Source organism: Oncorhynchus nerka, linkage group LG2 (genome assembly GCF_034236695.1).
Source record: "Oncorhynchus nerka isolate Pitt River linkage group LG2, Oner_Uvic_2.0, whole genome shotgun sequence".
Taxonomy (NCBI): Eukaryota; Metazoa; Chordata; class Actinopteri; order Salmoniformes; family Salmonidae; genus Oncorhynchus; species Oncorhynchus nerka.
The window spans coordinates 37557298-37574104 of record NC_088397.1 but is presented as its reverse complement, the minus strand read 5'-3'; the positions used below and the strand labels follow the sequence as shown (position 1 = coordinate 37574104).

Genomic DNA, 16807 nt, shown 5'->3' with positions numbered 1-16807 from the left:
TTTCACCATGAAGGCCAATGGTGACTTTAAAACAGTTAACAGTGTAATGCTTGTGACAGCACAAAACTGAGTATGGATTAACAACATTGTTGTAATTCCACAACACTAACCTAATTTACAGAGTGAAAAGGAAGCCCTCTTCCAAAACATGCATCCTATTTTCAACAAAGCACTGAGATACAGAGTATTATGTTTGGGGCAAATCCAATATATTACCACTCTCCATATTTTCAAGCATAGTTGTAGCTGAATCATGTTATGGGTATGCTTGTAATCATTAAGGACTGGGAAGTTTTTCAGGATAAAAAAAGAAACGCAATAGAGCTAAGCACAGGTAATATCCTACAAGAAATACCTGGTTCAGTCTGCTTTCCACTAGACACTGGGAGATGAAATTACCTTTCAGCAGGACAATAACGTAAAACACAAGGACAAATCTACACTATAATTGCTTACAAATAAGATTGTGAATGTTCCTGAGTGGACAGTTTTGACAAATCTACTTGGCATCTACTTGTCTATGGCAAGATCTGAACATGGTTATCGAGCAATGATCAACAACCAATTTGACAGAGCTTGAAGAAATGTTTAAATAATAAAAATGGGTAAATGTTGCACAATCCAGGTGTGGAGAGCTCTTAGAGACATACCCAGAAAGACTCACAGCTGTAATCGCTGCCAAAAGTTATTCTAAAAATATACAGTATTATTCTGTGATATAACATTATCAGAGAATGGTTTGTCACCTTCATGTAATACAGGACTAAGGTCGAATTCTACAACAATGGCACTGACGCTTGTTGGTTATGGCAAAGCTTGCAAACTATCACGGATAGTTATGGCAAAGGGAAAACCAGCCACGAGCTGCCCAATGATACGAGCCTACCAGACCAGCTAAATGCCTTCTATGCTTGCATCAAGCCAGGCAACACTGAACCATGAGTGAGAAAACCAGCTGTTCCGGATGACGGTGTGATCACCCTGTCCGTAGATGAGGTGAGAAAGCCCTTAACAGGTAAACATTCACAAGGCCAGATGGATTATCACGATGTGAACTCAGAGCATGTGCTGGCGAGTGTCTTCACTGACATGTTCAACTTCTCCCTGACCCAGTCTGTATTACCAATATATATGTTTCAATTAGACCACCATAGTCTCTGTGCCCAAGAACCCCAAGGTTACCTGTCTAAATGACTAACACCCTGTAGCACTCACATCTGTAGCCATGAAAAGCTTTGAAAGGCTGGTCATGGCTCACATCAACACCATCATCCTGGACCCACTCCAAATCACATACAACCCCAACAGATCATGCAATCTCTATTGCACTCCAGACTTCCCTTTCCCACTTGGACAAAAGGGAATGTGAGAATGCTGTTCATTGCCTACAGCTCAGAATTCAACAGTGCTCAGAAGCTCATCACTAAGCTAAGGTTCCTGGGATTGAACACCTCACTCTGCAACTGGATCCTGGACTTCTTGACGGGCCGGCCCAGGTGGTCATTAAGTTTGCCGATGACACAATGGTCATGGCCTGATCCCCGACGACAATGAGAGACCTGGCAGTGTGGAGGTGATTTTGGACTACAGGAAACAGTGGAGCTGGTCGAGAGCCTCAAGTTCCTCGGTGTCCACATCACAAAAAATCTATCATAGTCTAAACACACCAACACAGTCATGAAGAGGGAACAACAACGCCTATTCCCCCTCAGGAGGCTGAAAAGATTTAGCATGGGACCTCAAAAAGATCTACAGCTGCCCCACCGAGAGCATCTTGACTGGCTGAATCACTGCTTGATATGGCAACTGCTTGGCATCCGAACGCAAGACGATACAGAGTGTGGTGAGTACGGTCTAGTACATCACTGGGGCTAAGCTCCCTGCCATCCGGGACCTCGATACCAGGTGGTGTCAGAGAAACGCCCCCCCCCCAAAATTGTCAAAGACTCCAGCCAACCAAGTCGCAGACTGTTCTCTCTGCTACAGCACAGCAAGCGGTACCAATGCACCAACAGGACCCTGAACATCCTCTACCCCCAAGCCATAAGACTACTAAATAAAACTGTTAAATAGATAATCAAATGGCTACACGCACTACCCTTATTGACACTTTTTTGCACAAACTCTTGCAATAACTTTGCACGCACACTGGACCATACCCACACACTTACAATAACCCCACCACACGCACACACTCACACATACTGACGCCACACTTTCTCACTTGCCATAAACGCTGCTGCTAGTCACTTTACCCTTACCTACATACACTACATAATCAGAAGTCAGTGGACACCAGCTCGATGAACATCTCATTCCAAAACCATAGGCATTAATATGGAGTTGGTCCCCCCTTTGCTGATATAACAGCCTGCACTCTTCTGGGAAGGCGTTCCACTAGATGTTGGAAGGTATTTTCTTCCATTAAGCCACAAGAGCATTAGTTGGGCGATTAGACCTGGCTCTCGGTCGCAATTCCAATTCATCCCAAAGGTGTTCGATGGGGTTGAGGTCAGGGCTCTGTGCAGGCCAGTCAAGTTCTTCCACACTAATCTAGACAAATAATTTCTGTATGGACTGAACTTTGTGCACAGGGGCATTGTCAAGCTGAAACAGGAAGGGCCTTCCCCTAACTGTTGCCACAAAGTTGGAAGCACAGAAACGTCTAGAATGGCATTGTATGCTGTACTAGTGGGCCTAACCCCAACCATGATAAAATCTAATCAAATCAAAAACAACCCCAGATCATTAATTCCTCCTCCACCAAACTTTACATTTGGCACTAAGCATTCAGACACGTAGCATCATCCTGGCATCTGCCATACCAGATTGTCCGTTGGACAGCCAGATGGTGAAGCGTGATTCATCACTCTAGAGAACGTGTTTCAACTGTTCCAGAGTCCAATGGCGGCAAGCTTTGCACATGGCGTTCATAGGCTGTGTAGGGCTGCTCAGCCACGGAAACCCCTATCATGAAGCTACCGACAAACAGTTATTGTGCTGACGTTGCTTCCAGAAGCAGTTTGGTAACTCTGTAGTGAGTGTTGCAACCGAGGACAGACCATTTTTACACGCTACGCTCTTCCACACTCGTAGTCCCATTCTGTGAGCTTGTGTTGCCTACAATGTCATGGCTGAGCCGTTGTTGCTCCTAGATGTTTCCACTTCACATTAACCGCACTTAAAGTTAACAAACTGACTTGTTGGAAATGTGGTATACTATGATGGTGTCACATTGAAAGTCACTGAGCTCTTCATAAGGCCATTCCACTGCCAATGTTTGTCTATGGCGATTGCATGGCAGTGTGCTTGATTTTATACACCTACAAGTAACAGGTATAGCTGAAATAGCCAAATCCACAAATTTGAAGGGGTGTCCACAGACTTCTGTACATATATAATGTAGCTACCTCAATTACCGCATACCCCTGCACATCGACTCGGTACTGGTACTCCCTGTACAGTGTATTCGGAAAGAATTTAGACCTCTTGACATTGTCAACAATTTGTTACTTTACAGCATTATCCTAAAATGGACTAAATAAAAAGCCCTCAATGTACACACATTACCCCATAATGACAAAGTGAAAAAAGTTGACATTTTTTCAAATGTATTGAAATACCTTATTTACATAGTATTAAGACAATTTGCTATGAGACTCAAAATTGAGCTCAGGTGTATCCTGTTCACACTGATCATCCTTGATGTTTCTACAATTTGATTGGAATCCACCTGTGCTAAATTCATTTGATTGGACATGATTTGGAAAAGCAGACACCTGTCTATATAAGGCCCCACAGTTGACAGTGCATGTCAGAGCAAACACCAAGCCATGAGGTCAAATAAATAGTCCATAGCGCTCCAAGACAGGATTGTGTTGAGGCACAAATTTGGGAAAGGGTACCAAAACATTTCAGCAGCATTGAAGGTCTCAAAGAACAGTGGCCTCCATCATTCTTAAATGGAAGAAGTTTGGAACCACCAACACTCTGTTTGGCCACCCAGCCAAACTGAGCAATCGGGGGAGAAGGGCCTTGGTCAGGGAGGTGACAAAGAACGTGATGGTCACTCAGACAGAGCTCTAGAGTTCCTCTGTGGAGATGGGAGAACCTTCCAGAAGGGCAACCATCTCTGCAGAACTACACCAAATCAGGCCTTTATGGTGGCCAGACAGAAGTCACTCCTCAGTAAAAAAAGGCACATGGCAGCCCACTTGGAGTTCTCCAAAAGGCACCTAAAGACCTCAGACCATGAAAAACAAGATTCTCTGGTCTGATGAAACCAAGATGGAGCTCTTTGGCCTGAATGCATAGTGTCACGTCTGGAGGAAACTTGGCACCATCCCTATTGTGAAGCATGATGGTGGCAGCATCATACAGTGGGGATTTTTTTCAGGGATAGGGACTGGGAGACAAGTCAGGATGAAGGCAAAGATGAATGGCACAAAGCACAAAGAGATCCTCAGACTGGGGCAAAAGTTCACCTTCCAACATGACAATGACCATAAGCACACAGCCAAGACAACGCAGGAGTGGCTTCGGGACAAGTCTCTGAATGTCCATGAGTGGCCCAGCCAGAGCCCGGACTTGAAGCCGATCTAACATCTCTGGAGGGACCTGAAAATAGCTGCGCAGCAGCACTCCACCTCCAACCTGACAGCGCTTGAGAGGATCTGCAGAGAACAATGGGAGAAACTCATGTGCCAAAATTGCAGCGTCAACCCAAGAAGACTCGAGGATATAATCACTGCCAAAAGATCTTTGTGAATAAAGGGTCTGAATACTTACAGTACCAGTCAAAAGTCTGGACACACCTCATTCAAGGGTTTTTCTTTATTTTTACTATTTTCTACATTTAATAGAATAATAGTGAATACATCAAAACTATGAAATAACACATATGGAATCATGTAGTAAGCAAAAAAGTCTTTAAAAAATATACAGTTTTTGTTTTGTTTTTCTACAAAGTAGCTATCCTTTGCCTTGACGTCTTTGAAACTCTTGGCATTCTCTCAACCAGCTCCACCTGGAATGCTTTTCCAACTGTCTTGAAGGAGTTTGCGCACATGCTGAGCACTTGTTGGCTGCTTTTCCTTCTCTCTGCAGTTCAACTCATCCCAAACCACCTCAATTGGCTTGAGGTTGGGTGATTGTGAAGGCCAGGTCATCTGATGTAGCACTCCATCACTCTCCTTGGTCAAATAGCCCTTACACAGCCTGGAAGTGTGTTTTGGGTCATTGTCCTGTTGAAAAACAAATGATAGTGGGACTAAGCCCAAACCAGATCGGATGGCATATCGCTGCAGAATGCTGTGGTAGCCATGCTGGTTAATTATGCCTTGAATTCAAACATTTTTTTTTTGTGTCACCAGCAAAGCAGCCCCAGACCATCACACCACCTCCTCCATGCTTCATGGTGGGAACCACACATGCAGAGATCATCCGTTGTCATACACTGCGTCTCACAAAGACACTACAGTTGGAGCCTCAAATTTGGACTAATCAGACCAAAAGGGCAGATTTCCACCTGTCTAATGTCCATTGCTTGTGTTTCTTGGCCCAAGCAAGTCTCTTCTTATTATTGGTGTATAATAATAAGTTGTGTAGTGCTTTCTTTGCAGCAAATCGACCATGAAGGCCTGAATCACGCATTCTCCTCTGAACAGTTGATGTTGATGTGTCTGTTACTTGAACTTTGTGAAGCATTTATTTGGGCTGCAATCTGAGGTGCAGTTAACTAATGAACGTATCCTCTGCAGCAGAGGTAACTCTGGGTCTTCCTTGCATGTGGCGGTCCTCAAGAGAACCAGTTTCATCATAGCGCTGGATGGCTTATGCGACTGCACTTTGAGAAACATTCAAAGTTCTTGACATTTTCCGGACTGACTGACCTTCATGTCTTAAAGAAATGATGGCCTGTCGTTTCTCTTTGCTTATTTGAGCTGTTCTTGCCATAATATGGACTTTAACCAAATAGGGCTATATTGTGTACCACCCCTACCTTGTCACAACACAACTGATTGGCTCAAATGCATTAAGAAGGAAAGAAATTCCGCAGATGAACTTTTAACAAGGCGCACCTGTTAATTGAAAAGCATTGCAGGTGACTATCTCATGAAGCTGGTTGAGAGAATGCCAACAGTGTACAAAGCTGTCATCAAGGCAAAGGTTGGCTACTTTGAAGAATCTCAAATATATTTTGATTTGTTTAACACTTTTTTGGATACTAAATTATTCCATAGTTGATGTCTTCACTATTATTCGACAATGTAGAAAACAGTAAAAAATAAAATAAAAACCCTGGATGGGTAGGTGTGTCTAAACATTTCACTACTGAACATCAGTCACAGGCTTCATTACTGCATATAAGTGTGATATTTCAGTTTTCTATTTTTAATACATTTGCCAAAATGTCTAAAAAACAGTTTTTGCTTTGTCATTATGGGGTATTGTGTGTAGACTGATGAGGAAAACAAAATATTGAATCCAGTTGAAAATAAGGCTGTAATGTAAAAATGTGGGAAAATGTAAGGGTTCTGTATACTTCCTGAACGCACTGTATAAAGTAATGTTATTTCTACAGTGGTTTGCAAAAATATTCTAAATTTTTCCTATTTTGTTGCCTTACAACCTTAAATTAAAATAGATTGTTTTTGGGGGGGGGGGGGGGGGGGTTGTATAATTTGATTTACACAACATGCCTACCACTTTGAAGATGCAAAAATGTTTTTTATTGTGAAACAAACAAGAAACAAGACAAAACTTGAGCGTGCATAACTATTCCCCCCCCCAAAGTCAATACTTTGTAGAGTCACCTTTCGCAGCAATTACAGCTGCATGTCTCTTGGGGTGTCTCTATAAGCTTGGCACATCTTGCAACTGGGATTTTTGCCCATTCTTCAAGGCAAAACTGCTCCAGCGAGTCGGATGGGTTAAACTGGTGTACAGCCATTTTTAAGTCATACCACAGATTCTCAATTTGATTGATGTCTGGGATTTGACGAGGCCATTCCAAGACATTTAAATGTTTCCCCTAAACCACCCGAGTGTTGCTTTAGCAGTATGCTTAGGGTCACTGTCCTGCTGGAAAGTAAACCTCCGTCCCAGTCTCAAATCTCGAAGAATGAAACAGGCTTCCCTCAAGAATTTTCCTGTATTTAGCCATCCACCATTCCGACCAGTTTCCCAGTCTCTGCCGATGAAAGGTGTTCTCAGGGTGATGAGGTGTTGGGTTTGCTCCAGACATAACGTTTTCCTCGATGGCCAAAAATATACATTTGTCTCATCTGACCAGAATACCTTTTTCCATACGGTTGGGTAGTCTCCCACATGTGGAGCATTGCAGCTCCTTCAGGGTTATCTTTGGTCTCTTTGTTGCATCTCTGATTAATGCCCTCCTTGCCTGGTCTGTGAGTTTTGGTGGGCGGCCCTCTTGACACATTTGTTGTGTTGCCATATTATTTCATTTTTAATTAATGGATATAATGCTGCTCAGTGGGATGTTCAAAGATTCTGGTATTTTTTCATAACCCAACCCTGACCTGTACTTCTCCACAACCTTGTCCCAGACCAGTCTGGAGAGCTCCTTGGTCTTCATGGTGCCGCTTGCTTGGTGGTGCCCCTTGCTTAGTGGTGTTGCAGATTCTGGGGTATTTCAGAACAGGTGTATACAGTTGAAGTTGGAATTTTACATACACCTTAGCCAAATACATTTAAACTCACTTTCACAATTCCCGACATTTAATCCAAGTAAAAATTCCCTGTTTTAGGTCAGTTAGGATCACCACTTAATTTTAAGAATGTGATATGTCAAAATAATAGTAGAGAGAATGATTTATTTCAGCTTTTATTTCTTTCATCACATTCCCAGTGGGTCAAAAGTTTACATACACTCAATTAGTATTTGGTAGCATTGCCTTTAAATTGTTTAACTTAGGTCAAACGTTTCAGGTAGCCTTCCACAAGCTTCCCACAATAAGTTGGGGGAATTATGGCCCATTCCTCCTGACAGAGCTGGTGTAATGAGTCAGCTGTGTAGGCTTCCTTGCTCGCACACAATTTTTCAGTTCTGCACAAACATATTTTCTATGGGATTGAGGTCAGGGCTTTGTGATGGCCACTCCCAATACCTTGACTTTGTTGTCCTTAAGCCATTTGCCACAACTTTGGAAGTATGCTTGGGGTCATTGTCCATTTGGAAGACCCATTTGCAACCAAGCTTTAATTTCCTGACTGACATCTTGAGATGTTGCTTCAACATAATCTTCCTTCCTCATGACGCCATCTATTTTGTGAAGTGCACCAGTCCCTCCTGCAGCAAAGCACCCCACAACATGATGCCACCACCGTGCGTCACAGTTGGGATGGTGTTCTTCAGCTTGCAAGACTACCAAACATAACAATGGTCATTATGGCCAAATAGTTCTATTTTTGTTTAATCAGACCAGAGGACATTTCTCCAAAAAGTAATATCTTTGTCCCCATGTGCAGTTGCAAACCGTGGTCTGGCTTTTTTATGGCGGTTTTGGAGCAGTGGCGTCTTCCTTGCTAAGCGGCATTTCAGGTTATGTCGATATAGGACTTGTTTTACTGTGGATATAGATACTTTTGTACCCGTTTCCTCCAGCATCTTCACAAGGTCCTTTGCTGTTCTGGGATTGATTTGACCTTTTCGCACCAAAGCACGTTCATCTCTAGGAGACCGAAAGCGTCTCCTTCCTGAGCGGTATGACAGCTGCGTGGTCCCATGGTGTTTATACTTGCGTACTATTGTTTGTACAGATGAACATGGTACCTTCAGGCACTTGGAAATTGCTCCAAAGGATGAACCAGACTTGTGGTCTACAATTTTTTTTCTGAGGTCTTGGCTGATTTGCTTTGATTTTCCCATGATGTCAAGCAAAGAGGCACTGAATTTGAAGGTAGGCCTCAAAATATATCCACAGGTACACCTCCAATTCACTCAAATGATGTCAATGAGCCTATCAGAAGCTTCTAAAGCCATGACATCATTTTCTGGAATTTTCCAAGCTGTTTAAAGTCAGTCAACTTTGTGAATGTACACTTCTGACCCACTGGAATTGTGATACAGTGAATAAGTGAAATTGTCTGTAAACAATTTTTGTAAAAATGACTTGTGTCATGCACTAAATCGATTTGCCAAAACTATAGTTTGTTAACAAGACATTTGTGAAGTGGTTGAAAAACGAGTTAATGACTCCAACCTAAGTGTATGCAAACTTCCCGACTTCAACTGTTTATACTGAGATCATGTGACAAATTCTGTGACACTTAAATAAGTATTTCACTGTTAGTCTGCAGCTGTTTGTCTACGAAGCATGTGACAAATAAAATTTGATTTGGTCTGAAATGTTAAAGATGGCAGTATTACGCACTAACCGAATATGAAAGATCTCAAACAAATAGGAAACAATGACATTGGAGGTGGTTTGCTTTGCCACAAGACTGTTGTAATACCCAATCAATGTCTTCCAGAAACCATGATTCACAGTTCCATCACTTACGTGGTGAAGAGCTTCAGTTTGGACTCTATGCTTCTGTGCCTCATGCACATTCTCGTCAAGGCTGAGCCAATCTCTTTTGTCGCCCCTGGAAAACAATGGAACAAAAGACAACAAACCTATCAATTATTAACAAACCTTGACAACAACAATGCCATATCACAAGTGTGTTGAAGCAAGGAAAGCTAAGCATGGACTCAAATGACATAAACCCATTTAAGAAGAATCCACAGCTTTTTCTATGCCATCATGGTCTTACAAAAGCTTCAAACGTTTATTTGCAGCGTGCACAGGATACAACAGGTGTAAAACTGTACAGTGAGAGATCTTTCCCAACAAGGCAGCAATGATGATAATCAAAATAAAAGATACTGTGATAATAAAACATAAAAACCACACAGGAACTACGACGCGATTTCGAAACACGAGAATGAAAGTATATACAGGTCAATGCCTGTACCTTATTCAATGTGAAGGGGTACCAGAATGGTTGAGGTGGGTTTATACATTTAGGTGGGTTTATAAGTGACTGGTAGTAGGATCTAACTGTAAACAGAGCTGAAAAGTGAATGGTAGCAGGAGTATAAAAATACTTTGTTAATGTCAGGGCTCTAAAGAGCTACAATTTTACTTGAAAATGTGTCTAAATATACACACACAGTTGAAGTCGTAAGTTTACATACACGTAGGTTGGAGTCAATAAACTCGTTTTTCAACCACCACACACATTTCTTGTTAACAAACTGTAGTTTTGGCAAGTCGGTAAGGCCATCTACTTTGCGCATGACACAATCCTGCAGGTGAAGAAGCTGGATATGGAGATCCTGGGCTGGTGGGGTTCAATATAGTCTACAATTATTAGGCCGATTGGACGTACTGCCAAATTCTCTAAAATGACCGTGGCAGAGAAATTAACATTCAATTCTCTGGCAACAGCTCTGCCAATTGCACACTACCTCAAAATTTGAGACATCTGTGGCATTGTGTTGTGTGACAAAACTACACATTTTAGAGTGGCCTTACAGTGTCCCCAGCACAAGGTGCACCTGTGTAATAATCATGCCAATTAAATCAGCTTCTTGATATTCCACACCCATCAGGTGAATGGATAGTCCTGGCAAAGGAGAAATGCTCACTAAACAGGGAAAAACTAAATTGTGCACAACATTTGAGAAAAATAAGCTTTTAGTGCTTATGGAACATTTCTAGGATCTTCTATTTCAGCTCATTAAACATGGGACCGACACTTTACATGTTACCTTTTATATTTTTGTTCAGTGTATATTCTGCCCTATGGGACAAACAAAAATATATTTCCTTAAACCACTGCTAAGATATACAGTGCCTTGCGAAAGTATTCGGCCCCCTTGAACTTTGCGACCTTTTGCCACATTTCAGGCTTCAAACATAAAGATATAAAACTGTATTTTTTTGTGAAGAATCAACAACAAGTGGGACACAATCATGAAGTGGAACAACATTTATTGGATATTTCAAACTTTTTTAACAAATCAAAAACTGAAAAATTGGGCGTGCAAAATTATTCAACCCCTTTACTTTCAGTGCAGCAAACTCTCTCCAGCAGTTCAGTGAGGATCTCTGAATGATCCAATGTTGACCTAAATGACTAATGATGATAAATACAATCCACCTGTGTGTAATCAAGTCTCCGTATAAATGCACCTGCACTGTGATAGTCTCAGATGTCCGTTAAAAGCGCAGAGAGCATCATGAAGAACAAGGAACACACCAGGCAGGTCCGAGATACTGTTGTGAAGAAGTTTAAAGCCGGATTTGGATACAAAAAGATTTCCCAAGCTTTAAACATCCCAAGGAGCACTGTGCAAGCGATAATATTGAAATGGAAGGAGTATCAGACCTCTGCAAATCTACCAAGACCTGGCCGTCCCTCTAAACTTTCAGCTCATACAAGGAGAAGACTGATCAGAGATGCAGCCAAGAGGCCCATGATCACTCTGGATGAACTGCAGAGATCTACAGCTGAGGTGGGAGACTGTCCATAGGACAACAATCAGTCGTATATTGCACAAATCTGGCCTTTATGGAAGAGTGGCAAGAAGAAAGCCATTTCTTAAAGATATCCATAAAAAGTGTTGTTTAAAGTTTGCCACAAGCCACCTGGGAGACACACCAAACATGTGAAAGAAGGTGCTCTGGTCAGATGAAACCAAAATTGAACTTTTTGGCAACAATGCAAAACGTTATGTTTGGCGTAAAAGCAACACAGCTCATCACCCTGAACACACCATCCCCACTGTCAAACATGGTGGTGGCAGCATCATGGTTTGGGCCTGCTTTTCTTCAGCAGGGACAGGGAAGATGGTTAAAATTGATGGGAAGATGGATGGAGCCAAATAAAGGACCATTCTGGAAGAAAACCTGATGGAGTCTGCAAAAGACCTGAGACTGGGACGGAGATTTGTCTTCCAACAAGACAATGATCCAAAACATAAAGCAAAATCTACAATGGAATAGTTCAAAAATAAACATATCCAGGTGTTAGAATGGCCAAGTCAAAGTCCAGACCTGAATCCAATCGAGAATCTGTGGAAAGAACTGAAAACTGCTGTTCACAAATGCTCTCCATCCAACCTCACTGAGCTCGAGCTGTTTTGCAAGGAGGAATGGGGAAAAAATTCAGTCTCTCGATGTGCAAAACTGATAGAGACATACCAAGCGACTTACAGCTGTAATCGCAGCAAAAGGTGGCGCTACAAAGTATTAACTTAAGGGGGCTGAATAATTTTGCACGCCCAATTTTTCAGTTTTTGATTTGTTAAAAAAGTTTGAAATATCCAATAAATGTCGTTCCACTTCATGATTGTGTCCCACTTGTTGTTGATTCTTCACAAAAAAATACAGTTTTATATCTTTATGTTTGAAGCCTGAAATGTGGCAAAAGGTCGCAAAGTTCAAGGGGGCCGAAAACTTTCGCAAGGCACTGTAGATGGTCACACTGCAAAATGAACATCAAATTATGACCTAGTATGTCTTCCTTGCATCATTAGGATGAGTCCAGTTTAATGATGAAAGCAAGCAACCCTGTTGTCAGTTTTCATTGCAGCAGCATCAGGTCCCCCTCTAGACTACTCATTAGGAGGTTATAGACTCCAGCTATTAGCTCCATCAACCATATGTTTTTTTGACAGCTACATAAAAGAAAAAGAAAAGGCTTGAGTGAGTGACAGACTTTCACTTCAATTGCTTGTCATATCAAGCTTAGACTTTCTGGACATCATTATCTAAGATATCCATTGAAGAAATCAGACAAATGGATCCTGCAAATAAAATGTGGTCCTGCTAACCCAACTGTTGCAGGCTAGATAAGTCTGGAAGCGGGCCACTGCAGCACTTAAAATACATTGGGTAAAATGGCATATCAAACATTTCACAACACCAGATCCATTCCTGCAGGGGGCTGTTGTGATGTATAGAGCGAGAGAAATCACACAGGACCCAGTGTGGCTTATCCAGCCCAGCCCTAAACCCCAGAGCCCTTGCCCTGTGCCTCTAACAAATAGGCCATTGTAGCATCATGTCACTGAATACAGAGCACTTCCTATGAGACGGCCCAGCTCACCAAGCTGGAAGAGAAGATAATACCCCTTTCTGTGATAGAGGAAAACAGTGTGTGTGAGTGAGTGAGATGAGGGACAAGGCAAGAGGACAGCGATTCTCCACAATCCCGAGTGGTGATATTCCTCCCTCCACCCTACCCCCTGGGCAGGACTGTGTCCATAGAAATAGAACTTTGAAAGCTATACATTTTGAAAACTTGATTGCTGACATGCAAAACATTTGGAATTAGCTTTTAAAAGGGGAACGGACAGCATTTTAACTACTTTGCAGATATGAAAGAAACAGAAACATAATATCAGTCAAAAATATCAAAATCCCTGTTTGTGCTTCAAAACCAACTTCATAAGAAGTTTTAAAAATAGGTTCTATTTGACTCAACATTCCATGATGTATAGTAAGGCATTGTTGGCAGAATAGATGGATGCTGTTCAATGCATGATTAATATAATTCACCAATACATTTTCTTGGTAGTCCAAAATATATTGCTATCAGGTCATTTACGGCTGGCCTGGTTCATTGCTGCCTCCACCCAATAGGGATGGCACGGTTTCAGTTTCAATGACTCAATGTTTTTAACAAAAACAAACAACTATTTAAAGTCTGGGAATGTCAATACAATGAAACTAGCAAGGGCAATAATCACAAGTCTGTCATAGCACATGGCTAATAGGCAAGCACACGTGTCAAACAAGGAATAGGACACACATAATGAGTCAACAGTTGAGTCATCTACTTTATGAAATTGCAGCCTGATGCACACACATCAGTGAATTCAACTTAACCAGTTATGCATTAGGGGGCGCTCTTTTAATTTTTGGATAAAAAAACTTTCCCGTTTTAAACAAGATATTTTGTCACGAAAAGATGCTCGACTGTGCATATAATTGACAGCTTTGGAAAGAAAACCCTCTGACGTTCCCACAGAACTAATGCTACAGGCGAAACCAAGATGAAATTTCATACAGGAAGTACCCCAGATTTTGAATGCGCTGTGTTCCAATGTCTCCTTATATGGCTGTGAATGCGCAAGGAATGAGCCTACACTTTCTGTCGTTTCCCCAAGGTGTCTGCAGCATTGTGACGTATTTGTAGGCATATCATTGGAAGATTGACCATAAGAGACTACATTTACCAGGTGCCCGCATGGTGTCCTCCGTCGAAATTATTGCGTAATCTCCAGCTGCGTGCATTTTTCCATTTGGTTCAGAGGAGAAACCAAACTGCCAGGAATGATTTATCATCGAATAGATATGTTGAAAAACACCTTGAGGATTGATTCTAAACAACGTTTGCCATGTTTCTGTCGATATTATGGAGTTAATTTGGAAAAAAGTTCAGCGTTGTAATGACTGAATTTTCGGGGGGTTTTCTTAGCCAAACGTGATGAACAAAACAGAGCGATTTCTCCTACACAAATAATATTTTTGGAAAAACTGAACATTTGCTATCTAACTGAGTCTCCTCATTGAAAACATCCAAAGTTCTTCAAAGGTAAATGATTTTATTTGAATGCTTTTCTTGTTTTTGTGAAAATGTTGCCTGCTGAATGCTAGGCTTAATGCTATGCTAGCTATCAATACTCTTACACAAATGCTTGTGTAGCTATGGTTGAAAAGCATATTTTGAAAATCTGAGATGACAGTGTTGTTAACAAAAGGCTAAGCTTGTGAGCCAATATATTTATTTCATTTCATTTGCGATTTTCATGAATAGTTAACGTTGCGTTATGCTAATGAGCTTGAGGCTATGATTACGCTCCCGGATACGGGATTGCTCGAAGCTAGAGGTTAACTTGCACTGCTTTCGTGTGTCCCGTTTACAGCGCGCAACGGAAGGAAAGTGGACAGACATGCCACTGCTAGTTAGGCTACTAAAACGTTGCAGTCTGGCTTTGGTTTTTATAGCTTTACAAGGAATAACCCAAAAACAAAACATCATGCAAAGGAGAAACATGTAGGCCTATTGCAGCAATATTTGCTCAGTAGCCTAGGCTGGCTACTCAACTACAACACGTTGAGTGCACCATACAGCAATGCTGCATTCAACCACACCGGTGACCCATTTAGTGCAACAAAAAACATGTTTTTTAATTATTTGGATACTTTTTGATTAGGGTTGCAGCATATTATGCACACCTGCAAAGCATAGCAGCAAAGGATGGACAAATATGATCTATTTTGTTTTAATATTTTAATGCTACATACACAGCATCCTATGTACAGAAGTGAACATTAGAGTCATTTTTCTAAAACAATGGCCAGATTGGGTCACAGTCACAAATATTTTTGTAAAAACAAAGGCTGTCTGGCCTGCGAATTCCTTGTGTTTTTTTTCAATATGACACTCCTGGGCTAGAGTATCTATGTTGCTAGCTCTATATTTAGCAAGCTAAAAACACAGGGCAGAACGTTAGCTAGCTGCCGCGGGATGTCATTTGTTTTTGGCTACAGATGCACGTTTCATTTGGTTAGCTAGCAAGACATTTGAAATGCTTCGTTAACTAGCTGTGTTGAACAGTCAGCATATCTCAGATGTCAATCAAATGGTTTTGGCATCGATCAAATGGGTGGGCAGGCACGATCCCATTCAGTTGTCAAAACGTGGGTTGGGACTGAACAAGTTAGAGGAGTTTATCTAATGTCCCCTAGTTAGATTTTACCTCGTCTGGCTAGCATTAGCTGTTGATGTGCATAGGCAACAGAGAGAGAGTTTGTTTGATCAATAGGACTGTGGAGTAGGTGCACTTTGGGAGCCGGCTCGCATATCTATTTAAAAAAAATATATATAAAGATATGAATAATCAAAAGATTTAAACGAGTAGAATTAACGAAACAATGAACCAAAGATGCGTGAGGGAGGGCCGAGCCAACACACTCACAGTCACACACTTAGCAGCCGAGGAGAGGAAGGACAGCTGTGAAAACAGTAGCATTTGGATGCATATTAACATCTTGAAACTAGGGGGCACTATTTTTATTTTTGGAAAAATAATGTTCCCAAAGTAAACCGCCTATTTCTCAGGATCAGATGCTAGAATATGCATATAATTGACAGCTTAGGATAGAAAACTCTAAAGTTTCCAAAACTGTCAAAATATTGTCTGAGTATAACAGAACTGATATTGCAGGCGAAACCCTGAGGAAAATCCAATCAGGAAGTGCCTCTTATTTTGAAACTATTGTGTTCCTATTCACCCCTATTGGCCATTGAAAGGGATATCAACCAGATTCCTTTTTCTACGTATTCCCTATGGTGTCTACAGCATTTTGACGTAGTTTCAAGCCTTTATGTTGAAGAATGAGCGTAAACGACTACATTGCGTAAGTGGGCAGCTGAGGGCTGTGAGTGATTCTTGCGTAAAATACAGAGGTAGTCATTTTTCCTCTCGCTCCTACTGAAAAGCCAATTGTCCCGGTTGATATATTATCGAATAGATATTTGAAAAAACACCTTGAGGATTGATTATAAAAAACGTTTGCCATGTTTGTCGATATTTACGGATATGTGACCGCTATTTCCGGTGGATTTCTGAACATAACGTGACCAACAAACGGAGGTATTTTGGGTATAAAAATTATCTTTATGGAACAAAAGGAACATTTGCTGTCTAACTGGGAGTCTCGTGAGTGAAAACATCCGAAGCTCAAAGGTAAACGGTTAATTTGATTGCTTTTCTGATTTTCGT

The 16807-nt window shown here is 41.4% G+C and overlaps 1 protein-coding gene across 3 annotated transcripts in view; it reads right to left on the bottom strand.

The window, feature by feature from the left end:
• The window catches only part of LOC115134976 (protein MTSS 2-like), a 117131-nt gene that overhangs the window by 51419 nt on the left and 48905 nt on the right, over positions 1 to 16807 (bottom strand). For all 3 annotated transcript variants that reach the window (XM_029669117.2, XM_029669152.2, XM_029669142.2), the window contains exon 4: positions 9525 to 9609. In XM_029669117.2, coding sequence (XP_029524977.1) covers positions 9525 to 9609 — 85 coding nt within the window. The remainder of the gene's footprint in view (positions 1 to 9524; positions 9610 to 16807) is intronic.